Below are 24,923 nucleotides of genomic sequence, written 5' to 3'. Positions count from 1 at the left end.
AAGCAACCTAAAGAGATGCAAAAGTGAGATTTGGTTGGCTTCATAGCCACATTTTTTGTGCACTTTTCATCAGAGACTATTCTAAGCCTTTCCCATGTATTAGTGTACTTAATTCTCACAACTCTATGATTAAGGCAATATTCTTAATCCCATCTTAGAGATGAAGAAACTGAGACACAGAGTGGTTATGTACTTTGCCCAAAGTCACACAGTAAGTGCAGAGCCAAGATTCAAACCAAGATAGGCTACAGAGCTCCTATTTGTTTAAACCATTTTGCTTTATAACTTTTCTAAGGGGATTGACTTACTGACAACTAACCCAGCATCCTCCAGTTCAAATTCACAGGTAACCCAGTACTTAGTAGTTATTTTTACTTTTCTTTCCTGGGCCCAGAATAGAACCTCATGATACATTTGCTGGAGGATAATGTTCTGCATAGGTCCAGAGCCACACTTACCTTCTAGTAAGTGTCTGGTGCAAAGGTCCTGCTTTCTTCCTAATTGGCCTCTGAAGTCAAAGACATGTGGGTTCATATACTCCCCACATCAGCATTAACTGTTTGATTCTGGCAACATTATTTAACTTCTCCTAGCCTCAGTTTCCCCATCAGTAATGGAAGGTATAAGTGGGAATATTAATTACTCACAATTGTGAAAATTATGAGGCGTAATACATGGTAAAATGACTGTATTTAGGAGGCAGTCACTAAATAGGATCAGCATTAGGACTGATCCTGAGGCAAACTTCAAATGAAGCCACTGAACTAAAGAAGGGCTCTTATTCTGAGCTTAGAGTGCTATTCTCTGGCCTGGAGCCTGGCTAAGGCAGCTCCTGAAAGCCCTGAAGCTGCTCACAGATACAGCCAAGCACACAGTCAACCTCTAGACTGTAAAATTGAGGGGGACCAAGAGTGGTTTGAGGATTTCATCACATTGATGTTTCTCTCTCCTTTCTTCTCTTCTCTTTCTCTCTCTCTCTCTCTTTCCTCTCTCTTAGCATGCCTTTGGTTGAGGATATTTTTTAAATCTCTGCTTTGTAGTATCTGCCAGTTTCTATGGTGTAAATATTCTCATTGTTGCCAATTTCAAGCTACCAACATGAGGTCACTGAATGTGGAATCGAGAGGAAATGCTCCCAATAGTTGCTTGCAAGTTCCAGCTGCGGGAAGCCACCACTTGCCAATACTATCATGAGAGTGCACCAAGGAACTTCAACGCCAATGGACCTTGAGCATTAGTAGGGCTGACGCTAAGCACTGATTGTTCGTGTTGTTAGTGGTGGCTCAAAGCAATTTCCTGACCTGATAGCCTCCAAGTAAATGTTTACTAGATCTTACTGATCTTTACTGGTCTTTATTGACCTTAGAGATGGTCTGTCTCCTACCTGTTTGCCGGGCTTGACTGAGGGCAAGATGTGTATCTAAAACTGAATAAAAGCAGACGGGACCCAGTTTCGGTGTGTCTCTTCAAGAAAGAGGCTCCACCTGGCCCCCAATGCCTTCTAAACTCATATTTCTTGTATAGCATTTTCATTTGTACGTTGGCCCCTCCTTTAGATCCTGAACCCTGCCACAAAGGTTACATCATCCAGCACACCACTACTTTCAAGTATACTTTTGAAGAAGTACTATTCACCACAAGGTTACACAAAAGCGAAGAAGCTAAGGGAAACTGAGTTTCTGGAGACTTTGGAAATATTTTTTATTTCCCACTAACTTAGAACTTTATCCATTTATGTACTTATGAAAAAAATACAACTCTCTATGCAGTTTTAACAGTGGGAAATTTTTGTGGCATAAAACCTTGGGAAGCAAGAAGTTAGTCTAAGGCATAATTTATTCAGAAAAATCCAAGACAAATTTAGTATGATTTCATTTATTAAAGGATAAAAGTTTCCTTCTAGTATGTTCTGTCCAACTATGAATTTCATTTAAAATATTTTAGAAAGAGCAAATCCACTTTTTAAAAAAATTCTAGGTAGTTATAATACTTCGGTTGCCAAGTTTTAAAAAATGAGGCAAGATTATATAGTGAGAGTAGAGAAAGCAAGATGAAGTGAAATCACCCATGACAATCTGTCATATTAGCCATTATGCATTTCAACATCTGCAACTGAAAAGTCACAGAAGTCAAAAAATAAAAACAAAAAAGACTCCCAAGGAACACAGACTGCCTGATGATGTTGCTAGAATATTTAGCCCTATGTCCACTTCATGTAAAAAATAAATTAAGTATAAATAATGAGGTGAGGGGGCTGGTGTGTACTCAGGTGTGTTCACAGGTGTGTACTCAGAGGGGCAAGAGAATGGGGCCAAATGCCTTTCCTCTCCCACACTCGCTACACAAAACTCTCCTCCATGTTGCTGCAGAGTAAGAAAGAGTCCACAAGCCGGGGCTGGACCAGTTGCTGGAAGTCGGAGTCCTGGAGGCCTTCAGGACAAACCCCGGCCAATCTACGCAGAGCAGCCTGGGAAGAAAACAGAAGAGATGACACGAGTCGGACTGGGCTCCGCTCAGGTGCATGTATTTCCTTCAACTCCCAGAGAGATGCATTTCAGGAAATGGCTTGTTTACCATGTAATTTGAGCTGATTGTCACCTTAACACCTTTAGTCATCTGGTTCTTTTGGTCACCTGATCATCATAGCAATCCTATCACTTGGTCCCCTGGTTTCATTTGCACCTTGGTCACCATGGTGGATGTCATCTGAAAGTCTTCATGATCTTAATAATGGTCTTGCCATCTTGGTTTTTCAGCCATCCTAGGAACCTGGTTCTTTTCAATATCCGTCATTTTAGGATCTGGTCAACTTGGTGAAATATATGGTCATCTTACAGACAAGAACTGCCAGGGGCATCAGTAGATGCTTCCAGATCCTTAGAGGAACCTTAGAATGGCAAGGGCTATTCACTTATCCATAAATTCAGCTGTGTTCTGAGCAAAGCATTATGAGATGAGAAGGAGGGAAGAAATAAAGAAAGAGGAAGGAAGCTCATAAAGTTGAAGGAGGTGAAGATTTTGCCACTAAGATGTGGATGAACAGGAAAGAGAGGTGCAAGCAGAATGAAATCACCGCTCAGATCTTCACACACTGAGAGTTTCACTTTCCTGAGTATGCTATCCTGTTTCACACCCACATGCCTTTCCTCAGCTCCACTCTATGACATGAAGTCCCTCCCCACTCTTTTCCGCTGATTCCTTAAAGCAGAGACAGTTCCTCCCTACCCTGTGCATGCACAGTCCCTGCACTGACCTTAACCTTCTCATACATGACTGCAATTGTCTTTTAAATGTGTATCTCCCACACTACACTCTGAGCTCCTCAAGGGTACAGACTGTTTGTTTTTTGTTTTTGTTTTTTTTTTTTGTTTTTTCTCTATCTACAGCAGGTAGAACAGGGGCTGGCATGGGACTCAATAAATGTTTGCTGAGAAAAGGGATCAAATAAAGTGCTTTAAAATTGAGTCTACTGCTAAAACTACCTGAAGCTGCACATGTGAGCGGTGCATCTACATAGCCCTCTTTATCAGGGAGCTGAAGTAATGCATACTAAGTGTTCAATAAATACGAATTCCTTCCCTCTTCTAGAACCTGTACACATCAGGAAACAAGGTGCGAGCTTAAGGATGTCCTTCCCCTGGGAAACAAAGACAGAGGGCAATATCTGGAGTGGCAGAAGAAGCAAAGAAGGAAGAACCTAGTGTTTCATTTAATCCTTACAGGATACTGCAAGGTAAGTATCGTGATCCCCAATTTGGAAATAAGGACACTAAGGCTCAGAGAGAAAGTGGCCTTCCTGAGATCACACAGAAGTTCAACTCCAGCGCTCTCATACCTACACACACAGCAGGATACGGCAAGTCCAGGACACTAGTTTATATTGCATTTAAGGTGGGCATAGAACTTATTACCTAGACATGAGAGGTAACCTATAGCTGAGAAATCACCAAGTCGGTGGAAGGGGAGGATGGCTTTAGTTGGCTGTGGGACTAACAGGCTCTGCCATGTCCACTGGGTTAAGAGAGGCATGTGCCTCTGTGCACAGGGACAGGGTCTGAGACACTAGTGGCAGGAAGGAGGCTCCAGAAGACTATCTCTTATTAGTGTGTCCTATTTCCCCTGAGGCATGATTTCCCTAAGGGCTAGAGAGGCTGATTCCATAAGACTTTCTGATTGCTCTTGACCCAACAAAGAGAAAATAACCCCATTACCCTTGAGTTATCACAGTAAAAACAAGCCAGGATCTTCAGCAGAAGAGGTGAGACCATCGATGTATTTTACATCAACAGGGATAAAAATAAAGCAAAAAGAAAAAAGGAAGAAAAACTAGACAGAGAGAGAAAATAAACCCACACAGAGAAAAATAAGATAGAAGAAAGTAGCAGAGACAGAGAAAAGGAGACAACAGAAAAAAAAATTAACAAAAGGTAATATTAAAACAGAGAGACAGAGATGAACTGATGAAAAAAAATGAAACCATTCATGAAAGGGATATGGAAAGAGGACGAGTGATGACAAAAGGAAAAAAAAAGAAAAAGAAAGAGAGCACACCCTGGGGCAGGAAGCACAGGAGAGAGGTAGGAAGAGTTGAGGAGTCAGGAAGAGGAGGAGAGAAGGTTTTAGGGGGAATAAAAAGAAAGAAAGGGAAAGGAGAGAGAGAAAAACCTCTAAGAGCGGAGGCAACCTCTAGAACAGTGGTTCTCAACCTTTCTAATTCCACGACCCTTTAATATAGTTCCTCATGTTGTGGTGACCCCCAACCATAAAATTATTTTCGTTGCTACTTCATAACTGTAATTTTGCTACTGTTAATGAATCGTAATATAAATATCTGTGTTTTCCGATGGTCTTAGGCTCTACAGCAGCGATTCTCAACCTGTGGGTCGCCTAAGACCATCGGAAAACACAGATATTTACATTACGATTCATTAACAGTAGCAAAATTACAGTTATGAAGTAGCAACGAAAATAATGTTATGGTTGGGGGTCACCACAACATGAGGAACTGTATTAAAGGGTCACGGCATTAGAAAGGTTGAGAACCACTGCTCTAGAAGGAAAGAAAAGCAAAAACAAAACCCAAGAGAGAGAACTAGAAACAGACCTGAAAAAACACAAAAGCAAATAGATACCCAGGGTCCCTAGAAAGTCTACAGGGCATGAACCCAAACCATCTGGGAGCACTGTCTCCTCGGGGCCCAGGGGCTTAAAGGACCTCCCACCCTTCCAAAGCCTTTCTCTCTCAGCCTCTGCTTTCCTCGGGGAGTTAACAACCAATCACCTCAGGATCTCATTCCCAGACAGTCTGAAAACACGTAAGTATTTAACAAGCCCAGCAGCCCACTGACAGCTGCTTCATTAAGGAAAAAATCAAGCCTGTTTGCAGGAGACAATCTGTGCTGCCACTTTCGCAGATGTGGGAAACAGTGATTGAAATGTCTTCCATCCCCCTGAAAGGAGCCTTTAAAGCTGGAAAGAACACCTTGAGGACCGACAGGAGTGGCAGTCTCCAACTCCATCCACAAGGCAAGGCACCTAGTAACTCCGTCTCACCAGCCAGGGGGGCAGCACTCAAATAGGGAGGCCCTTCTGGCAGCCAAACCACAAACACTCACCAACAGGGGGTGCTGAGGGTGGCCAAGTCTATCAGTTCCTCAACCAAGCCAAAAACAGTCACCAAACCCAAAGTCCTATGGAGAAACAAAGAACTGGAAAAGGATCCCGACCACAAGAAGGCCCCAGGCTAGAAGGGGAGAAATTCAAATCCCCTCATGAGCCCAGGTAACAAGACCAGGACCATAAGGCATGGGGGAGAAAGCACGGCTGGAGACAAGATGGTTTGGTCAAAAGTCAAGGTCTTCAGCATCAGGCTGGCCTGTGTTTGAATTCTAAGAGCCTCCCTTTATAGCACCCAGAACACCAAAGAGCTCAACCTGCCTCCTACTGGGGAAAACAAAATCTGAGCAGGCAGGCCCAGGTGCATGCTGTGTGCTCCTATCTTGAGCATAGAGAGCTCCCAGGAAGCTGCATGGAGGAGAGGTGTTTTGATCTAAGCCTTGAAGGAGGTGCTGGCAGAGCTGTAGAAAGGGTATCTGCTTGGGCCAAGGGACAAGGGTGGTGTCTGGTGGCTCATAGCACTCTGGCCTAGCCAGGAGGACGGGGCCTGGAGGCAGTGGGAGGCCTCCAGAGCCTAGGGTGGGTGGGATTCCCACTGTGAAGGGCTGACCACATGGACAGCAGGCTGTAGATAACGGGGACCATGAAAGGATTGGTCATGGAGTGTCATGGTTGTAAACTGTCATGAGGAAAATTAGCCAAGCAAGCCAGATGGAGGGTGAATTAGGAAGAGAGGGGCTCCCCTCTGCGTCCAGCAACTTGTCCACAAGGAGAAATGTAATCCCTTTTCCACTGGAAACCCCTTTCAGAGATTGAAGGTAGCGGCTAAGCCTTTCTGTGTGCTCTTCTTCAAACTAATGGCATAAATGAAAAAGGAATCACAGCAAGCCCATGTATCTGCATGGAGCTTTATAGGTTCCCAACACTTCCTCAGGGCCTGGTTAGTGTCAAGCAGTTGCTAGATGCCTGAGTTGTGAAGATAATGGGAGTTGCAATTATTGTACTTGCCAGGTATTAATCTTCTCCATTTGACTCACTAGACTCGACAGAATTAAGAAGCTCTATGAACCCAGAAAATCACATCTTGACATTCACTAATCTCTAGTTGAAACGTAGCCTTTCCTTCTATTGTGGATGTAGCAACAAACCATGAAGTCTCAGCAAGCCCTGAAATTTGTTCACCAGTAGAAATCCCAGGAACTTCCATATCTCACGATTGTGATAGGTAGCTTCAAATACCATTGATGCACGTTGCTAGGCAGGTTACAATGCTTATTAGACTCACTGCTCAATCTTATTTAAGTTATTAGTTAAAAGTACACATGTTTAAATACTCTATAATTATGTATATATATGTAAAAGGCTAATATGCTAAATGTCTGTCCGGGTAATGACATCACATAGTAACACCCGGCTTCCTCTCCCTAGCGACTAGCCTCCTTGCAATTTCTTCAGCCCATGAACACAACTTGCTTTATAGCCAGGTGGAAACACTTTACACTGTAACCAAATGTCTGTGAAGCATTTTCCAATGCCTCATCTCATTTGATCCTCACAGAAGTCCTGGAATAAGTCCATGGAATCCTATTTTCTTTTCATTAGCCAGAAAACGGAGATTTAGAAAGCTTAGAAACTTAACCCAACTCAGTGGATAGAGCGTCGGCCTGTGGACTCAAGGGTCCCAGGTTCGATTCCGGTCAAGGGCATGTACCTTGGTTGCGGGCACATCCCCAGTAGGGGGTGTGCAAGAGGCAGCTGATCGACGTTTCTCTCTCATCGATGTTTCTAACTCTCTATCCCTCTCTCTTCCTCTCTGTAAAAAGTCAATAAAATATATTTAAAAAAAAAAAAGAAAAAAAGAAACTTAACCCAACTGAAAAGAAGAAATGGTGGACCTTGAAAATGACTTCAGGTTTCTCACTGTGCAAAATATCGTCAAACACTGCTGCAGTTAAATATTTTACCCTTTGTTCTCCCTGCATGATCTACAATAATAATCTGCTTCGTGTTGATATTTACTGCTGTATTGCTGACAATTACCTGAAAGAGAAGTTGGGGTGCTTCACTGGGCTGGAAAAAGCTTAGCTACATCAGAAAGCCGGTCTAATTAAGCAAGTTTATTCTATATCTATAAAAGGCTAAGTTGACTAGCACAGATGCGATATATATAAAGCTCTTGCTGGCACCAATCGCATGCATGTGTTTCCATCTGTCATGATCGATTGTGAATTTGGTTGACACTTCTATTATAGAGAAAGGGCAAATAGCGATATTAAAATATTTCTTCTAATTAATTACCTCTCAATGTGCATAAATTCATATTTTATTGTATATGTTTAAAACATCATTCTGACAAGGGTTCCATAAGCTTCTCCAGATCACCAAGGTGCAAGAAAGATTAAGGTTGTTCTGCTTGTACCAGAATAAAAGCCCCATGACAGCATAGATTTTTTGTCTGTTTTTTCACAGCTATATCCTCATAGCCTAGAAGAGTGCATTTTCAGATAGAATCACTCAGTAAATATTTATTGAATAAAATGTATAGCATTTAATGACCTACCCAATGTCACACAGCTCATTAATGGCAAAACCAAGACAGGTGTGTCTGACTGTAAGGCCCTGCTGTTGCTACCCCACAGTGCCCATCAGGAGCTCCCAGAAATGAGATGAACTCAGTTAAAACAAGATTGGTGAGAGGGGGCTTTACTGTGAAAGAGCTTGAAGGATCTCTAAATTCATCCCTTCTCCCTTGCATCTTTTGAGGACCCATCAAGGATCTGGAAGCTAAATGGGTCTATTTATCCAATGGCTTCCCTGCTCCTTCATGCTTCCAACTGGAAGCTGCTCTGCTTTGGGATCTGTTACACCCCATCAGGGAGGAGTTCAGAGACAAAGCATACATTCCCCATCTGGTGTTACAGGATGAATTAATGAGAGACCCAAGCAGCAAGGAGAAGTCGGGTGGGAACTTCCCAGGATGCACTTGCTTGGTTCAGGTGAAGGTCCTGGTGGCTGGCTGAATAATATTCTCTGTCCCATCCTATTGCCTCCAGTCCTGTTCCACAAAAGAGAGAAGGAAGCCACAATGCTTCCTTCCAAGGAGGGGAGGGAAGCTTTCTCACTGTGCCAATTTGGAAGAGGCAGGGGACACCCATACCCTAGCTCCCACATACATCAGGCACAATGACATCACTAACACCACCTAGCATCCCGCCGCCAGCCACTCAGTCTTGATCATTGTTCAGATTCCCTAGAACCTAAAGGTTTGTGGTTCCCCAGCCTCCCATCTTTCACATACATGACCTCATATCAATTTCTTCACAATTTTATGAATTAAGTGAACAAGTATTACTCTTATCACCATTTTAAAGAGAAAAGGTGAAGCCCAGAGAAGTTTCATGGCTTATGCAAGCCAACCATGGCATAGCCAGCTACCCTGACCAGAGGGAAAGATGGGGAAAGACTGAGAACTCACCAGGCAGGCCACCAGCACGGCGTCGCTGCTGTTCCTCTCCGAGGGCGATCGGCAGAGCTCAATGAGGCGGGACATACCTGCGTGAAACACATGGAAAACCTCAAGCCTTGGGTGGGGACCAGCCTGGCCAGGCCTGAGCCAGGGGTGCTCCTCTCTCTCTCTCTCTCTCTCTCTCTCTCTCTCTCTCTCTCTCTCTCTCTCTCTCTCTTTCTCTCTCTCTCTCTCACAGCTCTCCACATGGGACCTGTGGAAGCAGGTGGTTCCCAGGGCCCCTGTCAGCCCATCAATCAGCCGGGGAAGGAGAGTGAACCCACCTGGAGGAGCTCATGGTGGAGACCTGCTTCCTCAGGTGTGACCAGACCCTTGTCAGGGCCAGGATGAGCTGCAGGTTCAAAACCAAACCCCTAAGTGCTAGAACCCTGGCTGGGACTGAACTTGGTTAAAACTGAAGCCAAGGTGGTACAGGTCTCTCTGAAGAGCTACTTCTGTGGAGGTACCTCTGATTTTACCAGAGCCACATTGAGTGTTTGCATCTTTATCAGTGGAACTGTCGGCACCTTTTATTTCTCAATTGTCTATCAGAAAAGATGTTGATGCCCAGCTGGTGTCGCTCAGTGGATTGAGCCTCGCCCCATGCACCAGGAGGTCACCAGTTTGATTCTCAGTCAGGGCACATGTACGGGTTGTGGGCTCAATCCCCAGTAGGGGGCATGCAGGAGGCAGACTATAGATGTTTCTCTCTCATTGATGTTTCTATCCTCTATCCCTCTCCCTTCCTCTCTCTCTCTCTAAAAAAAAAATCAATAAAAAAAAAACATTTTTTAAAAGAGAAAATATATATATTGTAGCTGAAACTGTAGAAAAATACAGATTGAGTAGGTTAATGTTGCCTAGGCCTTTAGAGAAGAAAAGTTAAATAAATACCTGCTTTTCAGTGCAAACTGACTTTCTACAAACTTAAAAAACCACTTCATTATAACATAGTGATAAATGGTATGTGACACATTCTGGGTCACCTCTTGCCAACCTTGTTGTACCAGGAGGACAGGCATGATACTGTTTCTACCTGGAGAGTCCTTTCTCAACTTTAACACCAGGATAACTCCTCAAACCACAGGTGATGACTCACCTCCTTGCTAAAATATTCTCTGACCCACCCAGATGAATGTGGGCTACTTCCCTTGTATAGCAAATGTGCTATGGACATGCTTTGAGCATTGCTCTGTCACAGTGGTCGGCAAACTCATTAGTCAACAGAGCCAAATATCAACAGTACAACGATTGAAATTTCTTTTGAGAGCCAAATTTTTTAAACTTAAACTTCTTCTAACACCACTTCTTCAAAATAGACTCGCCCAGGCCGTGGTATTTTGTGGAAGAGCCACCCTCAAGGGGCCAAAGAGCCGCATGTGGCTCGCGAGCCGCAGTTTGCCGACCATGGCTCTATGACATTCAAGTGCAAATGTTTCTTTTCACACCTGCCATGCCATAGGTGTGTAAGTGCCTGCGGTCCGGACAATGCTATAGTTGATGTTATATCCCTACCACTCAGAACAGAGCCCAGCATTTGTTGGGTAAATAAGTGACTAACTGAAGGAATGAGTGATTTAATGAGTTAATTAATAAATGAGTTAATGGTGAATAAATAAAGTAATAAATGTGCTAATGAATGAATAAGCAAAAGGATGAATTAATGAGTGAATGAACAAAGGAGTACATAAATGAGTAAGTGAATAACTGAATGAGGAAATGCACTAGTTGGATGAAGAAATGGAGTCCTGATTAACAGGAAGTCTGCAGGTGAGTCATTGTTCTGGCCAATTAAAACCTCCCTAGGCCCGTCCTCTGTCTTGCTTCAGCCCCAAATTACAAGCTAGACTAGGGGCTGCACCCCGGGCCTCCATGCCAGCATTTCCCAGCACCCAGAGAGTGGGGCTTACCCCAGCCAGCCCTCTGTTGCCACCGTGAAATCGAGGCTGCTCCCCCACCCCCCAACTCCATTCCTGCTACAGCCAGTACCACTTACAGCTCAGCTGCACTGCCTCCCGTGCCACGTCTGGGTCCCGGCTGAGACGGGCCAGGGTCACTGCAGCCTTCTGCTGGACTCGCTCGCAGGCTGCCACCTCAGCAGGGGTCCCAGATCTTGGCTTCTCAGACAGCATGCCCATGATAAGCTGGACCCCTGGACAAGAGGCAATGAATAGTTGGCACCCATCTCAGTTGGGAGCCTTCTCCTTGGAGCCTGCTGGATGGATAGCTGCAGGGCTGGAGTAGAGGCTGTCAGAATGACTGAGGGGATATCACGCACTGGAAGGAAGCTAGACAAGGCCACCTCTTCTACTCCTTCTGCCTGGGAGTGTCTCTGGTTCCATGCACCAAGTCACTGTACTTGGCAAGAACCTCTGGACGATATTCTTTTATACTTTTTAAATGCTATTACTGAGCTTTATGACTACATGTCTGATACCGTGCCAAATGCATAGTAAGTACATGATCCCCTAAAACCTCCAATAGTTTTGAATTTGGTATTAGTATAATTCCCTTTGAGGCCCAGAGAGAAGTGAAGTGTCTTTTCAGGGTCATGCAGTTATCTGACCTCCCACCACCCCATCACCAATATCATACATAATTTGGGGCAGGACAGAGATGACAGCACCAGACTGCAGGGCAAGAGACATCAGAGTCAAGTGCACCCTGGGAAGAGGACCCCTTTCAAAGTCCAGCCTGTGCAATAGGGCCTGCCCTGTCCAGCCCAGGGGGCCTACTGTCTGTGTCATCATTACTGCGGATCCCTCAGGTGCTGCCCCACTTTGGTAAATAGTCTCTTCATCAAACTCTCTTCAATTGGCCCATGGGGACTGCCACTGTTTCCTGAAAGAGCAGATACCCTTGGCATAGTGCTCATTCTGTGCCAGGTATCCTTCTAACATGCTCTCCTCCCATCAGCCCTATGAGGTAGGTGTTACTATTGTACCCATTTTGCAGATGGAAGCACAGAGGTCATACAGCTAGTAAATAGTAGAGCTGTTTCCAGTTTTTATGGTATCAGCTGCTATGTTACCCTCCCTCCACTGCATTGTCTTATTGTGGATGTCACACTTTTGTCATGTTGTCACTTTTATCAAATTGGCCTCTCCTTCTAGACTGTGATCTCCTCCAGGACAAAGGCAAGGATTTATTGATGTCTGTGTTTATTTGTTTAGCACAATGCCAGGCACACAGTAGATCTCTAAAACTATTGACTGCTTGAGCCCATCCATAGCCCTTTATGAACCATAAAACCCTCTACAGATGCCAGATCATCCAATCCCAAACCCATCGCCTCTGTATTACACTCCTGCTGACCAGCTGAACTTAAGGCTCCAAGTACTGAAGGAATAGGCCACAATGACACCCCTTGGGCTCCCAGCTTCCCAACTGGTTCAGGAAAGTTTTTCATTATTAGCTCATCACATAGAATGAACACAAAATGATGTCTTTCAATTAGTAATAGAGTAATGGGGTGTGTGGAACGTGTATGTTTGTTTAAACCACAGGGCAACCTGGAAAAAGGGGGTTTAGCAAGAGCAGAAGCAACTGGTGAGCTCATTAGCATCTCTGGTTTCCAACCCGTTGCTAATTGCTGCCTTATTTTCCAGTCACAGGAAGCCCTCACCACTTTGTTCCCAGGTGATGGGGGTCCCATCATCTTTCTACAGGACCCAGGCACTGAAACCTGGCCCACTTCACATGGACCTTGGTGACACACCCAGCACAAGGTGGGAGGGGGAGAAAGTGCGAAAGCAATGCTCTCAGGTGAGGTGTTGAGGGATCCGGCTGGCCCTGACCTGCTCCCCACTCCTCAGGCTCTTCAGCATTCTACTGAGGCCAAAGCCAATCGGATCAGAATGATTGAAAATTGGAATACATCCTTTGGTAGGAATGGATTTTTACTTTTTGGATCATAATGAAAGCTTTGTCTTCTCTTTACCATCCTAGTGAAAATAGCAACTGCCACCCTCTTCCCTTGGGTCTGTCTACCTTACCCCTTACCCCCTTTATCTTCCTCATGTCACTACCATCATCTGACCTTCTCTATCTCCTGTTCACTGTCTCCCACTGGAATTGAAGCCTCATGAAGGCAAGCAAACAATTACACATTGGCCCAGCTGCACACATAAGCACACATATACATGCTCATGCAGTTGTGACCTACATGTACAAATGCACTTGCCTCCACGTAGCCTTCACACAAACACAAAGGCCCGCAGTTCTGTATGGCCACACCACCCACACAACATGCACATGCTGAAAACGCATACCGTTCTCCTGAATGATGTCCGAGGCGCACTGCTCCAGGACAGACATGTTTGCCAAGATTGTCACAATCTGGAAAAGAGGATTGAGAAGCTAAGAAAGTGGGCACACCTGAGCCAAAAGGTGCGCCCTACACGCAGCTGAGCCAGGGGCTACAAAGCTTTCCTTTAGCCTGTGACTCCTTCCTGCACACCTGGCCCATACTTCCAGGGTATTTTCTTTTGGCCCCGGGGGCTCCTGCCACCCAGGTGTGCTTCTCCAGTGCCTGGATGCCTGTTCATCAGCACGTGACCCTGAGGTGGAACCCAGGACTCCACTGGAGAGAACAATGTCACCTGAGCCAAGAGGGGGTCCCATCATCTTTCTACAGGATCCTTCTGGTCCCAGACCCTGAAATGCAGACAGAACTGGCAGGTTCCTGGCTATCCCCTGCCCTGGATTGGGCTCACTCCATCCTAGATCTGTGCCCTGATACTGAACCCCACCTACTTTCAACTTGAAATCAACGGAGACTAAGGTCAAGTTAGAGAACATGAGTGGGATAGAAAGTAGTATTCCACCCCAAGTATCAGGTATTCTGGGGAATCTGATGAGAAAGGTCATGCTCAGCTACACTTTGCAGGTCTGGGCCTGCAGGCCTTGCTTGCTGGGCATCGCTGAAGGCCCTGCCTATAGTAAAGGGGTGCTGGCATCAGGTGGACAGTGAGCCGTGGTTACAACCTCGCGGGCTGGGCAGCCAACAGCCTCACCAATGTCCACCCCCCGGCCTAGTCAAGGTTGCAGAGAGAACTCACAGCGCAAAACTGGATTAAGGAGTGTACCACCAAGGGACCCACTGCAGACCCCCAAACTGGACAGGGTGCCAAAATACCACTGGAAAATGTTGACTACCTGGCACCTTTTAACTCAGGTACCACCCATGACACCGCTCCTGACATAAACGACAAAATGACTATCCAACCACGTCCATGCAAACAGACAACCCTTTCATGTGGTGGTTACAATAAGTAGTGAAATAAAATGAGATAGGGTTTCTCACCGGTGCAGGCCTATCTCTGCTGAAAGGTTTCTCCAAAGCTTGGGGCGCAGTATAACTGCAGGTCATGCCCCGCTCTCAGGCGGCAGCTGGCGGTCTCCTGAGGACCGTTTAGGCAGCTTAAAACCTGAAACTCGACTATTACTAGGTAGTAATGTGACATTTGCCAAGAAAGAGTGTTAGCAAGATTTTAATTGGCTCAATATTGGCATATTACTCTGGATAACAAATGTATGTAACAAATCTCTTTTCAACAGAAAGTAAGTTTGCCATATTAATAGAATATCTATCTCCCCACTTCCCCATTACACAGATGTTGGTACTCATCTTATGGTGCTGTGGCCCCCGTGCCTACAGCCATTCCAGCTCAGATCTGGGCAGGGGTGGGGCGAGGTAAGCATGACCAGGAGGGGTTGCAAGGGGAGAGACCGAAGAATCACCCAAGAGCTGATCCCAAGGCAAGTCTGCCCCACCAGACGTTTTGGGAAGGGGGTGACAAGCTCCTGTTTGCATTTTAGAAAGATAATGTGACCAAAGGAGGGTTAGTCCTTGGAAGCCCTTTCCCACCTGCGCCCCCGCCCCCCCTTTTAAGATAGTGTTTGTGGGCTAAGTGGAAGGAGTTAGAGGAAAAATATGGGTAGATGATGTAGTTAAAAGTGGAAGGTTCGCCAGGAAGCACAGAGTGCGCAGTCTTCTGAGAAAGGAGACAAGGCTATTGGCTTTCTCTGAGCTGTCCGTAGTAGCTGGGAGCATGACCCCTGCTCCGGCTACACAGTGGCCGCTACCCTCCAGCCACCACCAGCCTGGCCTCTCTGAATAGATCCATGTTTGACATACAGATCCAACAGGGAAGGGAGGGATGGAGGAATGGAGGAAATGAGGGAGGAAGGACAAAATTTTAAACAGAAAAAGAAACCTTTGTCTGCAGCATCAGGTTCATCACATGGCAATTATTAGGTAGGTGTTTTAGACTGTTAATGAAAATAACTTCCTCTTTACAGAGCCCGTACCCCATGTGGTTTTCTAGGTGCAGATAACGTATTCAATTAAGCACAATTTGAATAAATGCCAATTAGGCCCTGCTTTGAGTCCCCCTTTTAAAACATCCTTACATGCATCGCCATGTAGAGGGGAAGGGGGATCCAGGTTGCTTTGCACAGTGGAGCCCAGGGCTGGAATTTTAGGCACAACTGGTTCACCTTGTTGGGTACTGGGTGGTGATGCTGTCAGGGGACAGAGTGCAGGAGCCAGGCAGGCAGTTTCCCCTGGCCCAGGCTACTTCCATCCTGTCTGATGATTTTCAATTAAGTTCCATTCCCCCTGAGCAAAAAGGCACGGTTCCCTGTGTGGTTATTGGTGAACAGAGAGGCCACTGGCCTCTGGGGCAGCCCTAGGCGAGAAGCTATGAAGTGTAGTGGCTGCGCAAAGGATCAGACTAGTTCCGAGTCTCGGCTCTGTCATTCATTTTCCATGTGACCTTGGCCACATTTCTTAACCTCTGTGCCTTGGTTAATGAAGGTGTATTAGATTTCTGTTGCTGCTATAACAATCTTATTGCACAGTGCTGGGGGTCAGAAGTCCTAAGTGAGCCGAGTGGAGGGAACATCAGGGTATGGATGGAGCTGTGTTCCTTATGGAGACTCTAGGGGAGAATCATGTCCTTGTCTTTTCTAGTTTCTAGAGGCTGCCTGCAGTACTTGGCTCTTGGTGCCACATCACTCTGACCTCTGGTCCCTCAATCACATCTCGGTCTCTGACTCCCATCCTCCTACCTCCTTCTTATAAGAACACTTGTGGCTACACTGGGCCCATATGGACAACCCAGGATAATACTCCTACATCAAAACCCTTAACCTTATCTCATCTGCAAATTCCCTTTGGACACGTAAGAAAACTTATTCACAGATTTTGGGATTCAGATGTGGACATCTTTGCAGGGAGCAAAATACTAACTCATTTAATGCTCATCACAGTCTTATCCTATATAATAATAGACAAATATGCAAATTGACCATACCTCCGACACACCCACAAGCCACGCCCACCATCCAATCAGAGCGAGCATGCAAATTAACCCAAACCAAGATGGCTACAGCCACAGAAAGCAAGGTTTCCTAGGTAACAGAGGAAGCCAAGCTTTCTGCCAGCCGTTGCAGGCCTAAGCCTCCACTCAAGCTACAAAGTTTCAATTATAGAAGGTAAACAAATTCAAACAAATGGCGGCAGAATGGAGCTTGAGAGAGCAGGCCAGGGTTGCCGCTGGCAACAGGGGAAGCAAAGCTTTCTACACACCCTGGCCGGGCCCACCCGCTTAAGGCAACAAAGTTTCAATTATAACCCCAACACAAATGGCTTTGGGCCTCGGAGGGAGCCCCAGGCTTGGCTCTGCTCCAGGCTACAAAGTTTCAATTATAGAAGGAAAATAAATTCCAGATACCAGGGCCTCCGCTTGCGTTGCCAGGGGGCGTGGCCGGCCTGCAAACCACCACAGGCCCCTCGCTCAGGCCGCCCCACGCCCCAAGGGTACCCCATCCTGATCCGGGACGCCCTTCAGGGCAAACCAGCTGGCCCCCACACCTGTACCAGGCCTCTATCCTATCTAATAAAAGAGTACTATGCAGATTGATCATCACTGCAAAACACAATATAGCTGCTCCCATGTGGTCAAAGATCCTGCCCCCATGTGGACACAGGATCGCCACCACAAGATGGCCAGCAGGAGAGGGCAGTTGGGAGGCACCCGGCCTGCAAGGGAGGGCAGTTGAAAGGGACCAAGCCTGCAAGGGAGGGCAGTTGGAGGTGATCAACCCTGAAGGAGAGGGCAGTTAGGGGAGACCAGGCCGGCAGAGGAGGGAAGTTGGGGGCAAACAGGCTGGCAGCAGAGTGGTTAGGGGGTGATCAGGCTGGCAGGCAGAAGCGGTTAGGGGCAATCAGGAAGGCAGGCAGGCAAGCAGTTGGGAGCCAGCAGTCCTGGATTGTGAGAGGCAGGCAGAAGTGGTTAGGGGCAATCAGGAAGGCAGGCAGGCAAGCAGTTGGGAGCCAGCAGTCCTGGATTGTGAGAGGGATCCCAGATTGGAGAGGGTACAGGCTGTGCTGAGGGACAACCCCCCTCCATGCACGAATTTCGTGCACCGGGCTTCTAGTCAATTATATTACTATGAGCTCCTGTGGTAGCACCCAGAATATTTGTTAAACGAAATGAGTATGACATGCCTGAAGGAAACAACCTGAAGGCACCCAGACTGTGAACAACTGTCAGGGAGCACTAACCAACACAATCCCCAGTGTTGGCACATGTTTTGCTGATGTGAGATATTCCCAAAGGGAGGCCAGGTCCCAGCTCAGGAGGAACCCTTCCCAGAAGAGAACCCAACAAACTTGGCGCTTATTGCTTTCTGCCACATTTTGAAATCACTTTCCCTTTGGCATCCCAAAAACTGACTGACCACATTAGGAAAATCGAGGTGAACAGCAAATTGAATCAAAAGGCAGGGGACCTCCCGTGTCACTGGCCCTGTGTGGCAAGAAGGAGGCTGGCAAAGCCTTTGATGTCAGCCTGGATGTGGAGGAAGAGGTTTACTCTGTGCTGGCCCAGGGCAGATGCTCTGGGAACACTTGTCCACAGCCCATCCCAAGGCAGGAACCGGGCTTGTCTCACATCCTCACCAATATCTGCCTGTGATCACACATGGTCTCTGCCTCTGTCCCTTTTGTGCGCTATGTGTAAACTAACCCTGAAGACCATACCACATAAAACCCTAGAGAGGGTTACCCAGGACACCCAAATAGAGGCAAGTGCTCTGGTCTAATAGAACTTACCACACAGAATATCTGACATACATTTAATAAAAAGTTATAATTGCTTCTATGCTGTGCAGTAATTAGGGCAAGAAGGCCAACAGTTCATATGACTGTAATTAGAATTACTCTCTAATTGCTAGATGGAATATTTAGATTTCTGTTATCCCTGTGTTAGCTCTCTAAAAGCTTTACCAACCATGTCAACTGCAGCCTTGAGACCAGCCAGCAAAATCCCTTTCAGCCTCTAGCGAAAGCCCACTGCTCTCTCTGGCCTGCCTTCTTCCCTCCACACCACTTCTTCCACCAGAGATCTGAAAGAATCAAGACCAGGATTTGGTCTGAAGAATGAAGGGGTCTGAGAGAAGAAGGATGTAGTCTCTTTTATATACTATGGCCACGCTTTTTTAAAAAAATATATATGATCTTATTAATTTGAGAGAGAAGGGAAGAGGGAGGGAGAAAAAGAGAGAGAGAGACAAACATCGATGTGAGAGTGTAACATTGATCAGCTGCCTCCTGCATGCCCCCTACTGGGGATCAAGCCTGCAATCCAAGCATGTGCCCTGACTGGGAATTGAGCCAGCAACCTTTTGGTACATGGGACAATGTTCAACCAACTGAACCACACTGGCCAGGGCTGTGTCCACTCTTTTGCATGGCTTATAGTCTTTATCACACACCACAACTTGCATCTTCCCAGACACAGATTGAAACAACACACACCACACATTGCCTTATACCACACTACACTCACCACCTCATTAACTACCTTTCCTGACCTACTTTCCTGCCTCAAAGCTGACCTTCCCTATCTCAGACCCGCCCCAATTCCTGGTTCTATCACAGACCCCTGCCCTACTCGTGTTTGAGCATACACTTTGGTGCTAACCACTTTACAAGCATTATGCCATCTGGTCACAGGAGGGAGAAAACATTATCCCCATTACCCATATGAGGGAAGTGTGGCTTAGAGAGATCAAGTGATTTGTCTAAGGTCACACAGCTAGGCAATGGCAGAGTTGGGATTTGAACTCAGGTCTGTCTGAACCCAAAGTCCATGCAGTTTCTACTATGTCACATGTGCATATGACAGGACTTTATAAACTATAAAGGTCTTTTTCAATGTGAGTCAACATTACAAACCCTAGTAACTGGCATTTCTAATAAAAGGACTCCTGATAATGGTATTCACAGTGAGGTCTCAGAAATGCTACAAAATCTTGACATTCTAAAATGCAAAGCAGACGATGTGTTTTCATGGGAAGTGTATACCAGCACCCTCCACCTCCATGAAAGCCACTAATTTCTGAAGGCCACACAAAGTCCTGCTCAGTGGAAGTCTCTATTGTGGGTTAGATAACAGGGTCTCTCACCCACGGCTGTCACTGCTTGACAGGCAGGGCAGAGGTGAGTAAGCATGAGGCAACCCCTCTCCAATTGCCCATGGCACACCTGTAGCTGGATTCCCTGCACAGCATGACCCCTAGGAAATACCTCCTGGGGATTAAAATTTGAGCCACACAGATGGTTTGTTAGCAGGGGGTTCTTCTGGATGTCTGACCACAATGGCTCCCCTAGATTAGCAGCAGGGGGAGGAAGAACCAGACACAATGCTGCCCTTACCCCATCCACACCCCAAGTGTGGGTCTAGGATAGGCCTGGCTGTCGAGGCTTCTGTTGGACAAATTAAGTGGACTCAGCTTGCTGAGATGATGGAGAGGTTCTCATCAAGATGTCCAAATGGAGGTGGACCAAGTACACATCCAAGACCAAGAGGCTCTGCACAGCATTGGCGTCATTGGCAGATGCATTACTGGAAACTTCACGGGCATTTAATCTCCTAAGTGTTTCAGGGGGCGGTGAGCACTTCAGAGTCTAATTCATCTTCTTTGTCTTCATTGCGCAGAGCTCTCTGGTCATCTTAATCCTCCCTCTGCCACAGGAAAGGGCCATTTGTTTCTTTAATGGATGCACTCTCACTAGCTAAGTGGCTGCTCTGACTCAGAGCAGAAAACTAAGCCACCCTGAGGATACTGGGAGCCGTGCCTGGCTCAGACTTCAAGGGTATGGGGAAAAGTGTGTGGAGAAGATGGGATTTGGGGGACAGGGTGGTTATGGAGTGAAGCAGAAAAACTCCTGACTCCAGATTCAGAAAGAGTTTCCATCTGCTAGAACTTGACCACATTCTCTCCCCACCCTGAACCCCCTCCTCCTTCATAATGCTCGTGCTGAAACAAGGGTCTCTGCACAGAGCTTGGAGATGTCTGAGCTGGAGAAGTCTTGCCCCTTTTACAGGTAAGAAAATCCCACTCCGGAGATGCCCCCACTCAGGGCTGTGTGCCACATTCAAAGGCTAATAGTAATAATAACATTGATATGAGCCTCCATTTATTTCATAGTTTCTTTGTGCCAAGAATTGTAGCAAGAGTTTATAATCATTCATTTATTGAATTCTTATTTCAAATTTGTGAAGTATCTCTTATTCAACCACATCCACAAATAAGAAAAGTGAGGCTAGAAGTAAAATATCTTACGTTATATGATTATCATAATAGAGGAGTTTTGAACCCAGGTCATCTGGCCCCCAAAATTCCTGTTCTTATTGTTTTACAACTAGATCTTTTATGAAATGACCAGAGTTGGCCACAAGAAGGAACTTGAAGGTGAAGGGACCTAATACTGTCAGGTAGATGACAGACCCAGAAACTGGAGGTATCTAGCTGAAGAAGAGAAAGTGCAAGGCACATCACACAGAGTGTGCCCTCCACCCCACTCCCCACAGCCAAGGGCTATGAATGCAATGTCCCTCTGTCTGTACTGTCACACCTTGTTTCTATGGGAAACTTGTCCAACTCTAAGAAGTGAGAGATTTGACTGGAAAGGACGTCATGAACCATACCATGCATGGCTTGGGAAGCCAAGTTGAGGACTTTGAATAATTCACTATCCATGCTCTTCCTTGGAGCATCAAGTTTAAAAATCTACATTATAAAAGGCCAGGGGCCATCACAACCTAAATGACCAGACGGATGACCGGTCACCAGGAAGTGCATGGAGCACCTCTCGGTCCCTCCCCCATGGCCTACAGGCTCCTATCACAGCAAGGCTGGTGGCCAGTGGGCGGGGCAGCAGGGGGGGGGGGGGGCCAAGGCGGGCATGGTGAGCAATTGTGGATCAGGCCCCGAGAGAGGCCCAGAGAGAGGCAGGGCCTGATCTGCAGCCATCACAGCTGCTGGTGAGGCCCGGAGAGAGGGAGAGGTAGGGCCTGATCAGCAGCTGCCAGGGAGGCTGTGGATCAGGCCCAGAGATAGGCCCAGAAAAAGAGGCAGGGCCTGATCCGCAGCCACCTTTGATGCTGACTGGCATAGAAACTGACCAATCAGAACCAAATCTGGGTGAACTGCGAGGAGCCAGTGGCTGCCTAGAAGGCGGAGCTTTTGACACTGACTGGCATAGAAACTGATCAATCAGAACCTAATCTGGGTGAACTGCGAAGATAGAACCTAAAGTGGGGGCTGAGGAGGGATTTTAAGGACAACAGCTGTTTGGTGTAAGGTGTAAGAAAGCGGTACAATTTTTTAATGACCGGTTTGGCAGTATAGTGGTGCATATGGCTGGCTATCAGTCCAGATATAGGGATTATATATTTTTGTCTGCCTAGAGCATCTCCTTCTGCTGAAAAAGGCTCCCCACCCCCCATTTAAGCAATCCTATCCTATATAATCTATCTATACTAATAAAAGGGTAATATACGAATTAGACCGGGTCGACCAGCCATCTTCCGAACATCCGACTTCCTTCCAGACAAAGCTATGGTGGTGGGGGCCGAGGTAGTTATGGGCGATTAGGCCAGCAGGGGAGGACAGTTGGGGTGAGATCAGGCCAGCAGGGGGTTAGGGACAATCAGGCCAGCAGGGGAGGGCAGTTGAGGACGAGATCAGGCAGGCAGGCAGAGAGATTAGGGGCAATCAGGCAGGCAGGCAGAGGGGTTAGCGGTGATCAAGCAGGCAGGCAAGTGATTAGGAGCCAGCAGTCCCAGATTGTGAGAGGGATGTCCGACTGACCTGTCTTCATGGTGACAGGTGCTGTGCCTGGTCCCTCCCCAGCTTCTCACCTGGTCCCGGGTATAAGGCGTGTCCACCCTCTGCTTGTCGCCGCAGGCTTCCAGGAGGACACGGACGGCATTCAGCTGCAGGAGCATCTCGCAGGCCATCGTGTCAAAGAAGGTGATGTTGGCAAGGGCCGCAGAGGCCAGCAGGAAGACTTCCCCGGACGAGGCCTCTTGGCACAGTTCTGGATGGCAAGGAGGGAGAAAATAGCTTCACTGAAAAGTGCTTTCACATCAGTGTTCTCATTTGGTTCTCACAATAGCTCTGGGAGAAAATCTGGGCGAGTGTTATCGCACCCATGTTACAGATAAGGAAAGTGTTACTAAGGAGGGAAATGTATCTGTATAAGTGGCACAGCTTGGATTTGAATACTGGTATGTGACTCCTATTCACTTCTTTATCTACTATGTACCAGGCACTACTGAAGTCTTGGGATGACACAGTGAACAATATAGATCAGGTCTTTGCTCCTGTTAAGCTCACATACTAGTAGTGGGCGGGAGAAAATGAGCTTTTAAAAAATTAATATAAATAATAGCAAATTCTAATAAATGTGAGAGAGAAAATAAACGAATGCTAAGACAGGAAAAAAAAAAAAAAAGCCCAATGAGGTGCATAAGGAAGGTCTCCTGAAGAATATGACAACTTAGCCCTTAAGGATAAAATGGGACAATCATGAGAATATTTGAGGGAAGAGTATGTTCTGGGCCAAAGGGACACCATATACAAAGGTCCTGAGGCAGAAAACAGCTCCTAGTCCTACTGTTGTTGCATTTGCCTTGACAAAAAGGCAGAAGTTAAAACATAAAGATTCTACCTCTCCAGCTGCCATCAGCAGAGCTTCAGTGTTTCCTTTTGGTCACAGAGTAAGTCCTACACTAAGACCCTGAATGTTGGGTTCTTTCTAATACTAGTGGTCATAACCCCGATCTAACCATCTATAATAGTAGATGGGTATGATGGTTCTCTAAGGCAGGGAGGACCTTCCCCAATCCCAGTATCCCATAACCACCTAACACATTCCCCCATGGACCCCACTGGACCAAGAATGGACTCCTCCCTTAGGAGAAGGCATGGGAAACTTTGTCCATGATGCTGCCTGCCCATCCCAATGGATCTGACTTCTGACTCTCAGCTCCAACTTGATCATCAATCAAGATGCCTCCTGGGTCCAGGCCCTCTCCTGCTGATAACACCTCTATGAAAATACAGGAGGAGAAGCCACACTTTGGGGATATGGTCCCAGGAGAGAAACACAATTTCTAAGACAGACTGAACTATGTTTTATCTTGATCCCTAGTTCTTGCTTCCAGACAAAAAGTCTGTACTTCTAGGTTCTGATATTGAAACTGGCACCATCTGGCACATTCCAGGGCCTGGTCCCTTACTACAAATGGACAGAAAATAACATTAGTTCAACCTCCTGAAGTGTGCCTCACACTTTGCCATTAAATTCTCAGCACCCTTAAAGTAGAAAATGTTGCCTCCATTACAGCTGTAGAAGCTGAGACAGAGAAGCTAGCAGCAGCAGCCACCATTTATCTCGGTTGTTTACTCTGTGCAAGGCACTCCATCCTCACAACCACCCAGTGTTTATCACAATTTTATAGATGATGGAATTGAGGATTCAAATGTTAAGTGATTTTCCCAAAATCGTGGAATTGAGGATTGTTGGTAACTGCTGAAACCTAGAATCAAAACTAGGGCTGCCTGACCCCAAAGTCCCCATTTTTCTGTACCCCAGGGTGCTTCTCCTCTCTCGGCCTCTTTGATTCATCCCATTGATGCTCCTGCAGATCTGGGTTTCAGTTCTATCAGGAGGCAATGTCTGCTTCTGGGCATCCCTGCTCCCCACAGCCCAGGTGTGACCACTAAACAACCCGGAATCTTGACCTAACCACCCATGGTTGTGACGGTGGCTTAACCAAGGAGTCAAGAAGTTTATAATTTCCCTTTTCCAGTGACTCCCTATCCTCTGATTTTTGGGTAACCACTGAGGACAACCAACCCCTTCCAGACCACCTGCCTACATATAGAGTTTAGGCGAGACCTTAGGACTCAGTGGCCCACTTTGCTTCGAGTTCTCTTCTAGGTCTAAATGCCCACCCTCATTTTTATGCAATCATCATTGCTGCAGACACAGCAATGAACACAGCCGCCTAAGTGCCTTTTAATTTGGGTGCGCGTTTATTTGGTGCACATTTTCTGTCTGAGTCACCTGGGATGTGTTAGGAAGATTAAATGGAGGATTCCAGTGACTCATTTATAAATGTTTCCAATGAATGGCAAGAAATTGGAGGGCTATTTCCCACCAAAGAACAGAGCCCTGGCGTCCTGCCCAGCAGATATATCCCATCTGCTGACGCTCAGGGCCGACTCCACAATACATCTTCATCAGAGTGCAGTACATAGGGAGACTCCTCTTCTCCAGCCAGAAATCCAGCCCAGCCAAGGAAGTAGGGATAGACATGTGGCAATAGTGAAAGGTCATTCAGACTATATATGATTTTTTAATGATTTTCTATCATTTATAAATTAGGAGATTTTCTATAAAACTTAGGATTTTTGTCTTATCTTTAAAAATAAGTCT

At 46.4% G+C, this 24,923-nt stretch overlaps 1 protein-coding gene across 1 annotated transcript in view; it reads right to left on the bottom strand.

Moving 5' to 3' along the window:
• Window positions 1-2,338: 2,338 nt before the first annotated feature.
• INSC (INSC spindle orientation adaptor protein) overlaps window positions 2,339-24,923 on the bottom strand; it is a 129,417-nt gene continuing 106,832 nt past the window's right edge. Inside the window, exons 9-13 of the mRNA XM_008150999.3 lie at window positions 22,339-22,517; window positions 13,393-13,459; window positions 11,118-11,273; window positions 9,092-9,168; window positions 2,339-2,467 (exon numbers count right to left, since the gene is read on the bottom strand). Of these exons, the coding sequence (XP_008149221.2) occupies window positions 2,339-2,467; window positions 9,092-9,168; window positions 11,118-11,273; window positions 13,393-13,459; window positions 22,339-22,517 (608 nt within the window). The remainder of the gene's footprint in view (window positions 2,468-9,091; window positions 9,169-11,117; window positions 11,274-13,392; window positions 13,460-22,338; window positions 22,518-24,923) is intronic.

The sequence above is a fragment of the Eptesicus fuscus genome, chromosome 13 (assembly GCF_027574615.1).
Source record: "Eptesicus fuscus isolate TK198812 chromosome 13, DD_ASM_mEF_20220401, whole genome shotgun sequence".
Classification (NCBI taxonomy): Eukaryota; Metazoa; Chordata; class Mammalia; order Chiroptera; family Vespertilionidae; genus Eptesicus; species Eptesicus fuscus.
Note: the sequence above shows the minus strand (reverse complement) of the source record. Positions and strands in the feature narration are given on the sequence as shown.